The 19,117-nt window shown below is 42.1% G+C and overlaps 1 protein-coding gene across 4 annotated transcripts in view; it reads left to right on the top strand.

Annotated features, from left to right (window-relative positions):
• The first annotated feature begins 45 nt into the window (after positions 1-45).
• Positions 46-19,117, top strand: part of SLC37A1 (solute carrier family 37 member 1) — a 31,574-nt gene continuing 12,502 nt past the window's right edge. Inside the window, exons 1-13 of one of the 4 annotated variants that reach the window (XM_083611850.1) lie at positions 46-203; positions 6,148-6,355; positions 7,799-7,880; positions 9,865-9,991; positions 10,501-10,579; positions 11,164-11,299; positions 12,637-12,713; positions 13,863-14,029; positions 14,455-14,492; positions 15,000-15,083; positions 16,736-16,867; positions 17,632-17,722; positions 18,729-18,791. In XM_083611850.1, coding sequence (XP_083467976.1) covers positions 6,300-6,355; positions 7,799-7,880; positions 9,865-9,991; positions 10,501-10,579; positions 11,164-11,299; positions 12,637-12,713; positions 13,863-14,029; positions 14,455-14,492; positions 15,000-15,083; positions 16,736-16,867; positions 17,632-17,722; positions 18,729-18,791 — 1,132 coding nt within the window. In that variant the 5' untranslated portion in view covers positions 46-203; positions 6,148-6,299. Of the gene's footprint in view, positions 204-2,535; positions 3,019-6,147; positions 6,356-7,798; positions 7,881-9,864; positions 9,992-10,500; positions 10,580-11,163; positions 11,300-12,636; positions 12,714-13,862; positions 14,030-14,454; positions 14,493-14,999; positions 15,084-16,735; positions 16,868-17,631; positions 17,723-18,728; positions 18,792-19,117 lie in introns of those variants that run through there. The other 3 variants (XM_083611849.1, XM_083611852.1, XM_083611851.1) reach the window with 3 other exon arrangements.

The following is a 19,117-nucleotide window of genomic DNA, read 5'->3' as shown; positions in this document are numbered from 1 at the left end:
TGCCTCGCACTCTCTCCCGATTGGCCAGGGAAGCCCCGGCGCTGCGCAGGAGGGACGACGTCTGCCCGTGCGAGCCGGGCTGGACAGAGTTGTAGTCCAAGGCGTCTGGAGTGCCACCCACGCTTCCAGAAGATGTGGGATGTGTGCTGATGCTACTGCCTTTGGAAAGGATTTATCAGGGGATGCTGCTTCTTTCACAAGAGGTAGCAATACAATTTAGCATAGTTTTGCTGTTCGGGATGTAGGCCATGGCATTCCCAGTCACTTCATGGTGCATAATAATGGTCTATTTGGGGGAACAGGTCAGCACACGCCCTTCTCATTGAGTGGATACTAGCATTGACATTAGAATGTGTCATCCTGGTCAAGCAAGTGGTATATGCAGCTTTTAAAATTTCAGTTTTAAAGTGAGAGCTGTCTTGTTGAAATCCAAAAGTGGTACTTCATATGTTGATGTTAATTAATTTGATTTCATGTAGAGCCAGTTCTAAAAATACTCCAGTTTTACCTTTGATGTATTTGTACTTATGTATTCAAAACAACCCTAAACAGTTAAGTCAAAAGTAAAACAAACGTGACTCTGATGTGCAGCTAACCATTTAAAAGCAACATTGGAAAAGACGTTAGGACAGGTTTCTTATGCTTTTAGAAGCAGCAACTTGGGAAAATATAAATTTAGCAGAGTCATGATAGCAGTTACAGGAAATTGCAGAACACTTTAGTACCACCAGAACATGCAACTACATGGAAGACTTAATTATTTCAGAAATACATATTTTAGCTCTGAAAGGGAGAAGGGGAATACAGTGGGGGTTTTTTGCTGCAGTCCTGTATAACAACCTTCCTCACTCACTCTGGTTCCCCTGCAGTTGTTTTGGTTCACTACCAGCCCCAACCATAGCTGTCAACTTTTCCCTTTTTTTAAGGGAAATTCCCTTATTCCTCGCAAGAAAAGGGAAAAGTTGACAGCTATGGCCCCAACCCACACTCAGCTGAGAGTAAATCCTATTCTAAAACAACAGAATTGTGCTGTTGGATATATAAGGGCTCCTTAATGTATCTTGGAGAAAGTGTATATTAGACAAAACTTAAAACGAACAATGTGTAATCACTAGCCAACATAATCTAATCAGAACCACAGGAACATAGTTTAACATATGTATAGTTTAATATATGCATGAAGCACCTCTCCTTTATGGGTATGCCTCTGGCCCCTGCTTCATCACACAGTATACTGTTCAACGTGAGCTGATTTCTGGAATGATCACACCACCAAGTCAGCACTTCATGGTGAATGTGGAATGCATTAATGGCTTGTCCATACTTTAGCTCTTTGTCCAGGACTTTAGTTTGTCCTGTGCCTAGAAAGTATAGGCCAGAGTGGTTTTCTGCTTGTACTGTGCTTTCTAGGCACTGGTCCAAGTGGTTTTGCCGTTGCCCTGCTGCTTTCCCCCAGAAAATCTGCTCTTTAGTGCTGAATCAAAAAGCACTTTTCAGGAGCAAAAAGATGTGCAAGAGAACTATATTGTTTGTGTGAACTATGTAGAAAAAACAAGTACTCAAGCTCCATTGATTCAAGAATAAAACGTGTGCACGTAGCCTCAGGCACAAACCTCCTTATATTTGCTGTTAGTGAATCCCACTGCATTTAGTGATACTTACGCCCCATTAAGTGTGCATAGGATTTTAGTCTTCAGTTTCATCGAATCCAAATTGGAGGGTCCATGGGGGTCATCTAATCCAACCCCCTGGAATGCAGGAATCTCAACTAAAGCATCTATGACAGATGGCCATCCAGCCTCTGCTTAAAAACCTGCAAGGAACAAGAGTCCAGAACCTCCTGAAGGAGTCCATTTCACTGTTGAACAGCTCTGACTATTAGAAAGTTCTTCCCAATGTTTAGTTGGAAATTGGAATCTCCTTTCTTGTAACTTGAAGCCAGTTTGCTTGCTTGTTTATTCATGGACCATAAATACTATTTATGTTCTAGGATTCAATCTGATACATATCTACACAGAAGCCCCTCTATACTTCTTAGTACAACTCCAAGGTAATTTGTGCATGATTACAGCTTTAGGCTGCATTCTTATGCATACTAGGAAGTAATGCCCATTTAACTAAACAGGACTTATTTCTGAGTAAACATGCGTACAGTTGGGTTCTTGTTCTCTGTCCTGTTTATACTTACACTGTAAAAACAGTATGTATTCTGGGAGCACTGTATCAATAACAACAGCAGCAGTACGCTAGTATTTTTAGCTTATGAGCTAAAAAGAAACTTACAGAAACACTGAGCTTCAGTCGTTGCGCATACTCGGCTTAGAAGATTTAAAAGTCACTGATGCAATCTCATATGTATTTGGGTTGACTTTGTTAGCAACGAGAGAAAAAGACTGTATGTGTTCAGGAAAAACGATCTTTTCAGTTGTCACTGCCGTAGGCACCTCAGATATGTCCTGCATTTGCAAGCTGATAGGGAAGTTTTGAAGTGAGTGGGCATAATATGCATAACTAAGGTTGCCGTCTGTTTTGCAGACATAAGCTTCGTGGCAGACATTTAACTGGCGTGGTTTGGAAAGCTGCCCCTGTTGGGTTTCTGCCTGCCGGGCAGCTGCCAAGTCGACGCAGCCAGCAATCTCTTTAAAAGAAAATGGCATGGCTATGAGCTTCCCTCGCAAGACCAGTTCCCTGGTGGTGTGGCGAAGACGAAGAGGCATATACGGTTTTATGACCAGGAAGCCGGATTCTCTCTCTGGCGGCAGTTTTGAGCCCTGCCGCCTCGGGCCCTGCCTGGGAGCGCCTTTCTTTCTCAGCTGCTGCCGTCAGAGCGAGAGGGAGGCGGCCCTGGCGGCGAGCAGAGCAGGTTCTCCTGTCACTATTTGTAGCAGCAGCGCACCAGAACTGGCTCGGCTTGAATGAAGCGAGACCGCGCCCGGGAGCGGCGCCTCGACCAGGAAGTGGCTGCCGAGGCTGCCAGGAAACGGTGCCTCCGCCTCGGAGCGCCAGGGAGCTGTAGAGGTGAGCAGACGGTCGTCGTCGTCGTCGTCGTCCCTCCAGGTGGGACCCTCCGAGAGGGAACAATGCGGGCAGGGGGAAGGCGGGAGCTTTGGGGTGGGGGCGCGTTCGGCTAGGAGGCAGCTCCTTTCTGCCTGAGCCCTGAGGGGGAGGCAGCTCTGTCAGCGCTGCACCTGCCACTGATGGAGACGCCTGGAAACGGAGTTCCCCTTTGATGGACATCAAGGCGGGGGCGACGAGGAGGAGGCTGGGGCGCGCGAGCGCGTTTGGGCTCCCTTGCTTTGTGTCGTCACTGTCGCACACGCGCGCGCACTCTTTTAGGGCACAGACTCCAGATAACTTAATGCCGTTAGCCTCTCCGGCTGCAAGCCTGTGCCCCCTTATAACCTAGGAAGAGAATCGCAGAATTGTAGGGTTGGAAGGAACCCCGATAGTGATCTAGTCCAACGGCTGGACTCCAACCCCCTGCACTGTTGGAATAAATCCCATGTAGTTTCGTGGGACTTGCTTTTGAGTAGACACAGGCATAGAATCCCATGGTGATGCTCTTTAGCTCATTTTGCCCATTAAGTTTGATTAAAAGGAAGGGTGGGTGGGTGTAAGCTTCTGTAGAACCCCTCCCCAGGAACTTCACTTGCCTGCTTGGCAAACAACAAAACCCCAACCCCAACCTTCCCCGCCCCTCTCAGTCCTTTAAAATCTGGTGTTATGACTGCTTTTATTACTGTTGTATATATTTGTGGTTTCCCCTCTATATTATTAGGTTAAGTGTCCCAATATGGTCAAAGTGTTCTATGTACAGTATAGTCTTTTAAATAAATAAGCAAGCCACTTTAGTGAAGTGAACACAGGAAATTGTCTTGTAGTGAGTCAGATCATTAGTCCATCTAGGTCAGTACGTATCGACATGGACTAGCAGTGGCGTTTCAGGATTCCAGGCAGGGGACTTTCCCAGACCTACTTGGAGATGTGGGATTGAACCAGAGACAGTTGCTATATCACTGAGCCCTTTGGGGTTCCATTAAAGAGCACCAAACTGTCATTTAATGTTAGTCTTTTGTCATGGGAGGTGCCATTTTAGGTGCAAAAGTATTTCAAGCAGGGCCAAAAGATTTCACTTCCACCTATTGGTGTACTGCAGGTGGAAGTTGTATTCATGGGGAAATCACCCAGAGGACACTCCCTTGCCAGGAGTCATAGCCCAAAAGAAGCTTGAGGGCAATGGATTTGTTCCTAAACAAGTTTGCATAGTTGTGTCTTATGACAGATGACCATACATGTAGAATATTCAAGATATTTTTCTAAAGAATCTTGGTTACACAACTGAGCTTAACAGGTCCAATCATCGATGGCACTATTTCCCCATGTCTTGCACATTTATTTGCATGCATCTGCAGTACTATTCTTCAGATATGATACAATCACTTCACCAGCTTGATCCTCCTGAAGAGCTGAGATGAAAACAAAAGGCACTTTTTCAGATGTGTTTAGTTGATCTTGGTGTTTGCAAATCCAAACTCCTGGATTCAGTTTGGTAAGAGGTGCTAACCTGAAGGCAGAAGCAGTGAGGCTGTTTACATACATGCCCTGCAGTGTAGACTATCAACTTGCTTAGAATTTACTTACAGGCTATTGTGAGAAAGAAACTGTTCTTCACTTGACTTTTGCTTTGTTTGCCCTTCTGTCTCTTGTAAAGAATTCCATATAGCAGTGTTTATGGCATTTTGCCTCTAAGGCAACTAGATCTATAAAGTGCAGCCTAGCATGGTCTTAATCTTCAAGCGCTACTACATGTAAACAAATATTTGAAGGAATACCAGGTGCTACTGAACAACTTAGTTTTACCTTGGTATTTCTTCCTCCCGGAAGACGGTTTTGGAGACCTCAGCAACAACAGAATAAAAATAAAAAATTGTTTCTAAACTCTAATCCTGCAGAAACTCCGTTGCTTGGTTTGCAACCCTTCTCAGTGCTTTATAGGGTGGTGCAGTTTGATCTAAAGGTCCAGCTTCAGGAACATACACCCTGTTGTGACAAGTTTGCAAAGTATTTTGAGGGCAGTCTCTTATATACACCCCAACCTTGACACCACTTTTAAGGCAAGTCTGCTAGAGACATCCAGAAGACCGGCTCTCTTGCCACTTAACCTCCATAGCTAATAAATGCCAACCTGACTAAATGACTGCATTTCTGCCTCCTCCTGTCCCTGTGTTGTACCATGGGTTCTATTCTTAATTTACTATACATACAGTATGGTACCCTTTGGAAGGTTTGTAAGTATTACACACTATGGGGTAAGTGTAAACGTTTAATTCATATGTTGAGATGCATATAGTTGAAATTTTCTAGTGTGGTCTGGCAGCAGGTTTGCAGTTCATAGAGAACAGTTCATAGTGTTTTAGGTGAACATTCTAACAATGAAGCTGGATTGAGGATTGTAGCATGTGTACATGTTGCCTTGAGAAACTGGCTCCAGAATTGTGATGCTCAGGTCGACACAGCTTGGGCATGTTTATCCTGGTTGCATTAACAAGTGGGCAAGATTACTGATTGGTTAAATATTGTCAAGTTGCTTGTATAGATTTTAATACTGGGGTGATCTTTGTTTCTGACGGTCATCTCTTTCAAATCATGTTTTTATTTCCCTCTGTTTTCTTTATTTCTTATATTAGCATGAAAATAGTAAAAAATGCTTTGCATTAAAATTATTGCTTTCAAATTTGCTTCTTCTTTTTTTTGTTCTCTTCTCATAACTACCATAGCTGAGAAATATTGTTGTAGCATGATCAGTAACACTTTTCTTTTCTGGTCTGTTTCTTTTTTTATTAAAGATTTTCTTGATTTACAAAACTGTTTGCAGTGTCTCTCTCTCGTATTTGTTTCCCCATGTAACATTTTTACAAAACAGTTTCATTTGCTGAGACATTAGGAAGAAAAGGGGGAAAGAGGTGGGGGGGGAGATGGGGTCAGGTGGAGATGTTTCTATTTTACTTACTATATGTAGGGTTTGGTGTCAGCATTTGTGCAGGTTCTTTGCTGTTCGCTTGTGTTCCTTTGGTGGTGAGAGATGTTGGGGTTCGCCTAGGGTGTGGTTATTCATAGTAACACTTTTCTTATAAAAATATGTACCAGGAAGAAGAATCAGCCACTCATAGTGATGGTCAGTGACACCAAAGGAGAAATGTAAAGGACATTAATCAATGTGACAGTTGGTTCTGTTGAAAACCTGGAACCAATACCTGAAGCACCTGAATAATTAATATCTGAAATTGATACTCAAGTAAATGGCTGAACTTCCACCTGGGATTCGCTTGTTCACTTTATTTACAAGAGACCAGTGGTAAGTTATAGTCTATTGCTTTGGCCTGGTCAGGCTTTGGCTTCCTCTTAAATAAATCTCAATTTAAATATTAAGTTCTAATAAGTATGAACAGTGATGCATTTTGCTTAAATGTGTATTTCTGTATAGACTTTACATTATAATCATCACTACAGTCGTACCTTGGTTGATGTACACCTTGCAACTCGAATGTTTTGGTTCCCGAATGCCTCAAACCCGGAAGTGAATGTTCCAGTTTGCAAATGTTCTTTGGAACCCGAATGTCCGACACGGCTTCGAATTGGCTGCAAGAGCTTCCTGCAGCCAGTCGGAAGCCGCGCCTTGGTTTCCAAATGTTTTGGAAGTCGAACAGACTTCCGGAATGGATTCTGTTCGACTTCCGAGGTACCTCTGTACCATTATGCTTGAAAAATTGAAAAGGATACCTGTGCTTTGTATTGTGTTTGGGAAGAGAAAGGTCCTCCTTTAAACTGAATTGTGAAGTTCCAATTTGGTGTGTGGGTGTGTTTATGCGTGTGTGTGTGTATATATATATATATATATAGAGAGAGAGAGAGAGAGAGAGAGAGATTCTCTCTCTCTCTCTCTCTCTCTCTCACACACACACACACACACTTATTTCTAACTAATATTGCAGTATAACTATGGGACACATTTCCACTTTGACAAGCCCCCCTCTTGCTCCTTGAACCCAGGTATACTTAGGGTTAGGGTTGTCATCTGACCAGAAAGAAATTGGCCTTCTCTTACACCTTTAACAACACCATGATGTGCAAAAAAAAGCCAGGTGAAGCTTTCCACAGCATGGAGTTTGGCAGGTGACAACACTTATGTTCTGGTCATCAAGCTTCTGTGAAAGGTGAAAGCTACAGAAGCAGATTGAAGAGCTGGCAGCCATGCTTATCATCTGGCTATCACGCCTCCCAGAACTGCTATGCAGCAATTGCCACCGATTCCTGGGAGCTGCTCTGACTCAACCAGCCACAGCAGCGTTGGTGGCTGCCTCTTGGCACAACCTCTGGGCTTGATCTCAGTTGTGTCTGACATTTGTCAGGAATTAACTGCTGGGAGTGGGAGATGTGTCCGTGTAGTAGCTTTGAAAGATCACCCTACCACCCCAGCCCCAGTCATCCCACCCCATCACCCCAACCTCATTAATAATAATTAACATTTTCTGGAAAAGATAAAAAGGCACCACAACTGTTCATCTCAGTACTTTTTTTGTTTGTTTGTTTTTTGGCATGGTTAGAGCATTGTGCAATGAAAACGGAAATTGCTTAACCTATTGTAGTTAACCTTTCACTCTTGTTTGATTTAGCTTCTACATCAGTGTAAATATTGGAAATAAATAAGAGAAACTGGATATAACAATGGAACAGCCTAAAAGGATTGCAAGTGTATAGCTGCAAATCATGGAAATATAAATGTTTGTTCTGTTCACAGGTACAGGGCTCTCACATTTGTCCTGACTTTTATGCTGTATGCTAGTTTCCACTTATCAAGGAAACCAATCAGTATAGTTAAGGTAAGTAACAAGGAAATGTCTTTCTAACATATCTGACATCACACAAGGAAGTACATTTTAAAGCTACATAAAAGTGTTGTTACCATATGCGTTACATTACAGCAATAAAATGTGACGTGCTGTATAGTAATAAAAATACATTAAAATGTTCATAGTGATTGAGAGCCCACATGGAACATCCAGTTCTACAAGGGCTTCTGTACTGTGTGTACTCTAAGTAGGTGTCTCATTGTCAAGATGCCCATGATCTGTGAAAATATACAAAAGCTATGTGTACAAAGGCAAATCAAAAGTGTCATTTATAGTGCTGTGAAATTGAAAATAAGTATGTACTTAATCTTCAGATTTTGCCAGACTGTCTCCTCATGTTCAAAGCAGGCAATCAAATTCCTACCCAGACCATAATCATGTTGCTAAGGCTCAACATTTCAATCCATGGCAACCAATTCTATTGGGATCCAATTTGTGTCTCATCTTTACTCATCTTTCGCTTTCTCTGTCCTAGCTAATTCACAATCTCTCTGTTTTATTATTTTGCTGTTTACACTCTCACTTCTGCCAAGCAGCTCAGGATGGTATACATAGTTTTTTCAAGCCCCTTCATCATTTTATCCTTACCACCCCCTACCCCTGGTAGCTTGCACTGAGAGAGTGCTATTGGCTCAAGGTCAGCCAGTGAGCTTCCTGTCAGAGTGGGGATCTGAACCTGATTTTCCCTGATTCTAGTCTAATATTCTAACCACTACCACACAAGCATGTTTCTGCAGTCGGTCCTCGTCCATCCAGAACTGTGCATGTTAACTAGGAACAAAATGAATGGATCAAGAATAAGTATACCGTGCCCTCCAGATGCTGTTTGACTCCTAATTCCCATCAGCCCCAGCCAGTGTCACCAGTGAAAAAATACTGTGAGAGTTGTAGTTCAGCTACATCTGGAATGCACTGTGTTGACAACCCCTGCTCTAATATATCATTTCTGCAGACTTGTTAAGCAATCAAATAATGCTCTACAGGAACACTCATACAACCAAACCTCCAACATGGCAGTTATAGTGTTCCTGGACAACAATATCTAATTATATATAGCCTAGACTATTAAAATAATACATAATTTCAACCTTTGAAATATACCTGTATCACATTTCTTCAAGGCAGTGGAGCAGGGCTGCCATGGATCTTCTGGATCCAAAACAAAACCATTCCAGCTAGACTGGAACTGTTACAGGAAAAAGAATGAAATAGCTTCCCTCTCCACCTTTGGATACAGAGGCCAAGCTACACTGCCTCACTGCTCCTGACTGGAGCTTAGCATGGTTCTGTTGTTCTATTTAAAATCTGCTTATGGTTGACAACTTTCTGCCTGTATTTGATTTCTGTTACTAGTCCCACTCTTTACTGTATGGAAAACTGACTCGAGGCATGCAAGTGATTGAGTCATACTCTGTCAAATTTTGTCTCTTATTGCTTATCCATAAGAAGGATGAGGCCTCATGGAAATTTGCAGTCTCTTGACATAACTAAATTTTCTTTTTTTAAAAAAAAAAAAAGCTTGCAAAGCTGGATTTCATTGAGGTTATTATTCAAACCTTTTTAAGGTGGAAAGAAAGCCTTTTGACTGGTAAATGTTTCTAAACAGCAAAACCTATTTTGAACAGGGCCAGCCCAGGATGTTTTGCTGCTGGAGGCAAAACACTCCAATACAGCCCCTCACAGTTCTGGGCCTGTGCAGCTGCTCTGCCTGTGCCCTCACCTGCACCTCTGCACCCCATGGGCACAGCAGGGAGAACACATGGAAGCACAGAGGAGGTGGCGGCGGCAGGAAGCAGTATGTTCCTCGGGCCCAGATCTGCCGTCTGAGGCATCAGCCTCAACTTGCCTCGTGGGTGGGCTGGCCCTGATTTGAAATATTGGTAAAGTAAAAATAGTTTATTTGGTTCTATGCAATGAGGTGTTCTGTTAGATTAATTGTATTACTTCAATTTAGGGAGAACTACATAAGCACTGTAATACTCCACAAGTTATTGAGCATAACACCTACAAAGAATATGCCATCCAGATTCAGCCTGTTAAAAAAATTGCTAATGAGTCACGCTGTGGTTGGGAGCCATTTGGTAAGTAGTCTATCCCCCCCACACCACAAACTGGAATATAATCTAAAGGGGAAATTGTATTGTTTTGTTCTGCAATTCCTCACAGTCCTGCGCACTCCCGCACATAGGAACTGGTTTGTGTGGCAGGGTGGCTGGCAATAGGGGGAAGAGAATGCCCAGACTTTGTTATACAGTGCTAGTGGGAGACTCAGGCATGTTTGAAACTTCACCTGTGAAAATAAATCTTGTGCTGTGCAAGATGTTCCACTTTTTAAAGGCCTGGTATAATTCTGGAGCCTATAATGAATGCCCGTTATATCAAGCTGATCAATTTATTCATGAATGGTACAAACTGTGCAGGTATATAATTTGATTAAGCAGAATTTGCTTAGGGAGCAAATTATTGTTTTAACCTGCTAGAATCCCTCTTTGAAGTTGCAAAGAGACTGAATATGTATTGTTCAGACTTTTTAATGGCTATTTGTGCCTTAAAAATTCCATCTCATGAACTTTAACGAACGTGTTCCTAGATAAGAGCAACTACAAACAGTTGTTGGGAGCCCTGGATTATTCATTCCTATGTGCTTATGCAGTTGGGATGTATCTGAGGTAAAATTCTTTTACTCTTTTAAAAATCCTTTTTCATGCTTTCAAGTTGTAAATATATGATTGCTTAATCTCTGATCTTCTACTGTGCTCAGTTGCTTACAAGCTTTTGAGGAGCGAAGGAATTATTGAAAAGACTAAAATTTAGGAGACTGTGTGCCCTAGGCTTTAGGAATGTAGATTCTAGAGTACAGAATATTCCCTACTACAGTAACTCACCAAAGCTGCTTAAAAAGGAACAAATTCAAATCCTGTCCTTACTGTGGCTGAGAAGAATTGATCGTGATTTCAGATGAGCACTATCAGCTCATGACTTCGATTCTTGTTACTGAATACAAACCAAAAGGTTTGGCTTGAAATATGAAAACTGAATACAAACAACTTACGATAACGCAACTTTGTAAAGTTTCTCAAATTGTTCTTTTTATTATAGTGCTACTACAATGTTATTGGTAAACTTTGCATTTTCTGTATTTTAACCATAGCTTACTTAGCAAATGCCCATGTAATATCTTCAGATTTTAAGGGTTATATATGCTCAGCATGCTTCAGAAATCAATCCCTTTTTATTTTGCCTGAATTCAAAGTGGCATAATAGGTGAACGTTTGCCTATCCGGTATTATCTCACTGGAGGGATGTTTGCCAGCGGACTCTTCACTGCCATGTTTGGATTTGGTTACTTCTATAATATACACAGCCTGTGGTTCTACATTGTGGCTCAGGTAGGCACACCTGTGTTTCTTTTCTCACCTGGAATTTTCAGACATGACAAAAAAAGAAAAAAAGAACTGCCTTTCTGGAACTGCCTCAAAATCCACTTAGTTTCCTATGACAACCTTTCCATAGCACCTCCTTTTCCAAAGGATACTGCAGGGTTGAGGAACCTTTGGCCTGCAGGCCAGTCTTGACCTACTAGGGGTTCAGATTTGGCCTGTGAAGTTGTCTTCCCTAATCCATGCCCACCTGCCTCACATGTGATGTTAGTTGAGACATCAGGTGTGGGCCTAGTAGAAATGCAGCTGCCAATGCACAATCAGGAACTTTAAAATTGTTATGTACTGAAGTTCTCACCCTGGGCCAGCAGGGGGATACTGTAGATAATTTTCACTCAGGTTCACATATGGAAATAAGGGATTGAAAGTGATGTTCAGTAGTTACTGCTGCGTTGTAGTGGAGCTCTATATAAGCAGGCTGGCTGAACCCTTCAGTTCAGTTCAGTTCTGGCCTGTGAATAAACAAGAGCTGTTTGAAGAATTGTTGTGTCATCTGATATGCTCACCCACAACTTAACAAAAATGTGTTGGCAAGGGAAATCACTACTAAGTGTTGAACTGTTAGGAAGTCTATGACTTCTCTTTCATGCTGGCACACAAGCTGTGGAAGCTGCTCTAGAGGAGCCTTTCCCAATCTGGCACCCTCTAGGTGTGTTAAACTGCAACTCCCAGCAACTCACCATTGTCTATGCTGGCTAGAGCTGATGGAAGTTGCCTTCCAAAACATCTGGAGAACAACAGGTTGGGGAACGGTGCTCTAGAGCAGGAATCAGCAAAATTTTTCAGCAGGGGGCCGGTCCACTGTTCTGCAGACCTTGTGTGGGAGCCAGGCTATATTTTGAAGGGGGGAAAATGAACAAATTCCTATGCCCCACAAATAACCCAGAGATGCATTTTAAATAAAAGGACACATTCTACTCATGTAAAAACACACTGATTCCCGGACTGTCCGCGGACTGGATTTAGAAGCCAATTGGGCCAGATCCGGCCCCCAGGCCTTAGTTTGCCTGCCCATGCTCTAGAGCATTTGGGAATAAATGAATGGTCATTATTCACTTGCGATCAGTGGGACTGGCAAGTGGGGGGGGGAGAGTTGACATTGCTGTCTAGGAAACAAAGAATATATAACAATGAGGATTGACTAGGCTGTGCAAGCTTTGTGGTCTTTGACTGATATGTTTAACACAACTTTGAATATTATTTTTAATGTTGGCTTCTTGGACATACTGCATTATCTGGTAAAACAGTTGTTTCAAGATAACTATTGCACAGTTTTCAAATTTCAGATGGCTAATGGATTGGTGCAAACTACTGGCTGGCCCAGTGTGGTTACCTGCATTGGCAACTGGTTTGGGAAAGGAAGGTAAATCTTTTATAATCTGTTTGTCTTGGGTGGGGTTGGACACATTGCAAACTAAGTGAAATAGTCTCCCTCATAACTCAGTAACTCACAGATTTTAAAAGCTATGTTTTACAGTGAAGTTGTGCCGTTTAACATTTATTGTTGGTGTAATCAAAGACAGTGACATATTAAGTGATTTGAAGTTCCTGAGGGAAAAGTGATAGCATGAGAAGTGTATATGGGGTCTTTGTTGACACATAGGCATAAAGGCATGTTAGAGGCACAACCTACTTGATACTGAAGCACTTAGCTGAGAATATAGGAAATGTCTTGGAGATTAAGGATGCCATTCTTCAAGACTACTCACAGGTTTTGCCAGCCATACATACTGGTCATGTGCCTGTTCCTGTCTGTTGCTTTGGATTTGAATAGGAGCACTTCAAGTTGAAGAAACCTGCATTTCAGGACTGCAGGGATGAGTAGCCCAGAGCAAGCCCTGAGACTAGACAAAGTGAAGCAACTTCTCCCAGATGTTTCTCTGGCTGCTTGCTTGTTGCTGGCCTGGGCTGGTCTCATCTACTTGCCTTCTTCCAATATGTCATGGGGAGCGCTGCTTGGAAATGCTCTTCTCTAAGCAAGCAGGCAGAGAGGCAGACAGCATAGGCCACAAATGCTAGCAGGCACTGCTCTGCTCACATGATTCATGCAGGTGCTACTTCTGCTGCACTGCAGTTTTTTGTTTGAGCAGGTAGCAAGCGGGTGCCAGGCAGGGCGGTGAATGAATGATGGCAAGATGTTGGAGGTCACAGCTGTGTTGTGCCACCTAGCCTACCCTGCACCCTCTATCCTAGCCTGCTACTCTCTGGTGTGGTGGAGGACGCTATCCCAACAACAGTGCTAAAGTAAAATTCAGTTGCCATGCTGGTCAACAACATCTGAATGGGGAATGAGGAGCTTCCATCTTGTCCTTCACCTTGGGCAGGCTAAATTCTTTGGCCAGTTCTGCATACATAGGAAAGCACATCAGAACCCAACACAAAATCTACCCAGACACCCCCCAACTCAAAGTATTTCAAGTACTGAAAACTTAAATGCACTAATGTCTCACCTGGGTAAAATTAATGTTGATGAAAAGTTCTAAAAGAGACCATTTTCCTTTGTTTATTATAGGAGAGGATTGATCATGGGATTATGGAACTCGCACACTTCAGTGGGGAATATTTTAGGGTCCCTAATAGCTGGCTATTGGGTGTCTACCTCCTGGGGTTTGTCCTTTGTGGTGCCTGGCGTTATAATAGCTTTAATGGGCATTGTCTGCTTCCTGTTTCTTATTGAACGTAAGTACCTGTTCTGAAATGAATTTATGCAAAACTGAGCAAGTTCTGGGTTGCGATAAATGTAATTGATCAATATTGTTCATACACCACACACACACAAAAATCCTCTAGCTTGTGCTGCATTAAAAAAAGAGGTTGAGTGTGCATGCCAGGTAAGTGGATGAATGGAGCAGAAGAATGTGTATGTGATTCTGCAGTCTTATATCCTCACCTCCAGGTTTGGTTGCAAACCAAGATTATGGGTAACTTGGAGTTGACACAATGCAGTTACTAAAATTTGCATCCAGTCAGAAGCCTGCTTTCATGATAATCATGCATTTTTAGATATTGTGTGTTAGCAGCATTTTATAAAACAAACCATAAACATTTCCATGAGCGCCTGGAAGATATCCATGAATTTCTGTGTTTCTGTTGTGTTATTTCAGATCCTAGGGATGCAAACTGTACAAGTTCATCATCCAGTGTAAGTAATGACTTTTAGGGACCTCATTAATTGCATTTTCTCCATTTCCAGTTTCACAATACTAGTTTTCAACCAGAATGTGTTAGGTATGGTGGGTGTACATAAAGGAGAAAAGCCCTTTTTCTTGAACCTTCAGCTTGAAAGACTTCTGTACACCTCAAAGGCTTGAAAGCACTACTTTCCCGTAATAAACCTATGTGAACCCCTCCCCCCCAAAAAATCTGGGGTGGAAAATAAGGAAGTGTTCATGAAACACACACACACACACACAAAAACACGGGCCAGGATGAATGGGCTAAATATGTTAGCCTCATGTGCAGTATAAGGGAAAGTATCTGAGTTTATGTATTACCAAGCTTTCCAGTTGTCATTGCAGTTAAAAGAGAAAAAAGATTGAAGCCTTATCCTAATGTTTATTTAGATGCCTCATTGACTTTAATAAGGTTTTCTTTCAAGTGGGATTGTAGTAGGATTGTTCTTAATATCTCTTATAAAAATATCTTTCAGAATTCAAAAAGTTACATGAATGGGCCAGATAGATACACCATTCAGAAACGAGAATTAAGCGCTAAGAAAACAAGCTTATCTTGGGTAAATCAAAAATACTTTCATAATTAGATTTTTCAAAGCTTGCATGAATTCATATTTAAGCAAATTACCTTAATGCTTTGAGGGGGGGATGATTGCATGAAGCAACATTTGCTTAATCACATATTTTCCAACTGTCCCTGTTTATGAGAGACAGATGTGACCTTCTGTTATCTGCCCTTGGTAAATCAGTGTTTCTATTTTGTCCCTTCTGCCTTTGGGAAGTTTGGAAGATGTATTTTTAAAAGAATGTTAGTATATATGCACATGTGCATAAGCTTCCCTTCCAGCCCTGTGCAACTGCATATCCTGACAGTTAATTTCAGTGAATGTGTTTCAGTTTCAGCTATTTTATTTAATTAGAACCAAATTCATTGTGAGCTTAAGCAATGCATTCTCAAGTTTTAACAGAGGACACTACGAATACATGAGGTTTAGAAAGCATTGCAGAGAAATGTGGGTGTGCTGAGTAGCATGTAGACAGCAGCTTTCAGCAAGGAGTAATAATAGATCATTAGTATGAGAACTAATGATCTATTAGTTCTCATTAGTATGAGTTTTGTGTATGCAAGAGTGGCCCTGTCTTAGCCTGCGAGATGTTGGAGGGCATATAAATATGTATTTATTTGCTTGAAGTTAGCAGTGCAATAGGTATGTTTAGCAGTGTCGTTCTTTTTGCAAAATTTATTGCCCAGTGGCTTATGCAATATCTTATTGATTGTAAAACTAACAGCACCACCCAAATGTGGATAATGATTTAGCTCTCTGCACACAGAGAACAGGGTACACAGATTCTATGCACAAAAGCCTGGACAAGGAAGTTCATAATAACGTGAGCAGTAGCAACTATCCTTGGCCAAGGTCTTCCACTCCTTCCTACAGACTCAGGGCTCCTCCAAATGGCCTGTTTGTTCAGCATTCATCCTGATTTGCAGGCACAAAGCTTATTGGGTGCTCAGATTGCATCCAGTCTTTATTGGGATTCATTTTTTTCTGATTTGTTTGTGGGTGGTTATATGAAAATGAGCATCCATCCTTCATTCATTCTGATTTGCTCACGGTGTGCTTACATGTCTTCCTATTAATCACCCTACACCAGCAGTTCTCAACCTGTGGGTCTCCAGATGTTGTTGGACTACCATTCCCATCATCCCTGAGCTCTGGCCTTGCTAGCTAGGGGTGATGAGACCCACAGGTTGAGAAAGGCTGCCCTATACTTTCAAATACATGAGATGTTGCCTAGATACTACTTCACCAAAAACCCATAATCTAACAACCTACTTCCATATGAAGCTGGTATATCCTAATGTCCAGTTAGTGTGTTTCCTCCTTTAAGAAAACATCTCTTGGAATGGGGAAAGACCTCCCCTAAGAAAGTACTAGCTAATAAGGCCATGTGGCATAAGCTTGAAGAAATCCATACATAATGGCATTTTTGTCAAGTTGAATGGTATGTCATATGAGAACTGGTCTTGCGGCAGGTAACATGATTCCATAAGTAAGTTTAAATTGCTTCAGCCATTGGTGTTTCAAAAGTAGTTTATGGTTCCAATTAACCTATTAAAATGCAAAATTATTTCAGTACATTAACAGTACATTAATATATGAGTGGCTTGGTTTATTGCCTTCATTGAACTTGATGGGGTCTTTTGTAGGATCCAGAGAAGCACTGCCTGCTCCCTGACAATGAGAAATGCAACAAGTCACTGAATCATAACAATGGAGGCTGTGAGGAAACTGAAAACAGGAAGTCTGCTATAAGTTTTTCTGGAGCTTTGCGAATACCTGTGAGTATACGTTGCCATCTTCAAATCTGGACTGAGGCTTGGCCCTTAGATTTTTCAGAAGATGAAAGTAATAGTAACAACTTCTACTATGTCAGCTTCTCCAGTGACAGTAGCCATGCCATGGAAACAAAGCATAATGCATCAATAGGAGGTACCTTTTTCCCTCACTGGTTGTGTGCAATATCTGAACCATGAACCAGCCTGGGCCTCGCAGTCTTCAGCAAGGGCTCATGTGTGTCTCATCTAATGGAAATGTGGAGGGCAGCTACACAAGAATTGGCTTTTCCAGCTGTGGCTCCACATCTGTGGAATGCTCTCCCCACAGAATTTGTATAAAATGACTAAGAAAATCAATGATGAATACTGTACAGAATTCGCCTGAATATAAGCCACACCTGAATATGAGTTGCACCTTTTAAATTGGGGGGGGGGGAGAAAAAAGGGGAGGAAATACCCGAATATAAGCTGCTCCATTCCTCGCTGTTCCTGGCTGCATACTGGGGGGGGGGGCATGCTGCGTTGCCGGCGGCCTTTCCCTTTCCTCACTCTCTCCCTTCCCAGCCTTGGGGGAGAGAATGGGGGCTACGCGCTCCTGGTGCTGTTTGCCCAGGACACTTTTCACTGTCGGAATGGCTTATATCCAGGCCAATATGGTAATAGCTGCATCAATTGCCCCTGCTCATCTCTCCCCATTTCAGTGCTGATGCTACTGGTATGCTTAAAAAATAATAATTAAAATTTATTTTATCTTCCATTCTGTGTAGGGAGTTGTAGAATTCTCTCTCTGCCTGTTATTTGCCAAACTGGTCAGCTACACTTTTCTTTTCTGGCTTCCATTGTACATCACAAATGTAGGTAAGTATCTGTGTTTAAAGAATCATGTGTATGTGATCCACATAAAGATAAATGTATTCCGAAGTAAGGTAAATAAAAAAGGTAAAGGACCCCTGGATGGTTAAGTCCAGTCAAAGGTGACTATGGGGTTGCTGTGCTCATCTGGCTTTTCAGGCCAAGTGAGCTAGCATTAATCCTAAGACAGATTTCCAGGTCATGTGGCCAGCATGACTAAACCACTTTAGCGGCGCAGTGGCACACCGTGCCGGAAGCCAGAGCACACGGAAATGCCATTTACCTCCCTTCTACAATGGGAAGTAACGGCTGACAAAAGGGAGGAGAGTATTATCAAGGTGGATATTATTCTTATTATAATTTATATCCTGCCCTTCCTCCCAATGGAGCCCCCCCCCCAGTGATAATTGGAGGTTAAAGCAAGTAATTGGGTCTCTCACTCACCCAAAGAGACCTCTTGTGTACCCAAAATCAGTGCTAATGATGATTGCGTCCTCCTATCAGCTGATGTAATGGGAGGGTGGTCCTGCTTGATTTCACAAGGCATCATTACTAAACTTTGCAAAATGCTGCTTCTGCAGAGTATAGTAAAGATGCCTTGCAAAATCAAGCAAGATCCCCCCTTCCAACCATATGATTGCTAATAGCAGCTTTGGAAGTTGGTGAGTTACCCTAGGAAAGAGTAAAGCACCCATTTCCAGATCACCATTTTTGCAGCCTTGAAAGTTGCCCCATAGGGCTGCTAGTTATCAAAACAAAACACTAGTCATGGATCTGCTACACCACATCTGGGTTTGCCCTGAGTAACTTGGAACAGATACCTATTTTGTACGCATTATAATATGTAACCTTAATTCTTAGTGCCGCCTGCCAGCTTGTTAAACTTATATCTTGCCTTTCTTCCATCATGAACACAAGACCCCCACATATAGGGGGCAGTCGGCCAGTTTTGTGGCTCCTGAAAAAAATCTAAGCAATTCCTGCTGTATTTTTTTATTTCCTTCACCGACAGAACATATTGATGCTAAACGAGCAGGCGATCTATCCACACTGTTCGATGTTGGAGGAATCTTTGGTAAGTTTGCAACTTAGTGTTTGATACTTTAAAACTGCACACACAGAATCTATATATTTCTGAATTGACTTGATATTCTTAAACACAGAGGCAAGAGCTATGGAGAAAAGCAGGTGGTGGGAACTGGTCAGACAAACTGAGCTGCTGAGCTGAGAGAGTGAAAATATTAAGCAGATGATGGTTTTTGTAGCAGGTGGAGCACAACAAAATCTAATACAATATTTTAACCAAATCACATCTAAATACCTACATAACTCATATAGCAATAGCATCATACGCAAAACTGACTTCACCCATCACAGATTTCTACCTCTAAAGCCTTATGA

Source organism: Podarcis filfolensis (genome assembly GCF_964270895.1).
Source record: "Podarcis filfolensis genome assembly, chromosome: 4".
NCBI lineage: Eukaryota > Metazoa > Chordata > Lepidosauria > Squamata > Lacertidae > Podarcis > Podarcis filfolensis.
Note: the sequence above shows the minus strand (reverse complement) of the source record. Positions and strands in the feature narration are given on the sequence as shown.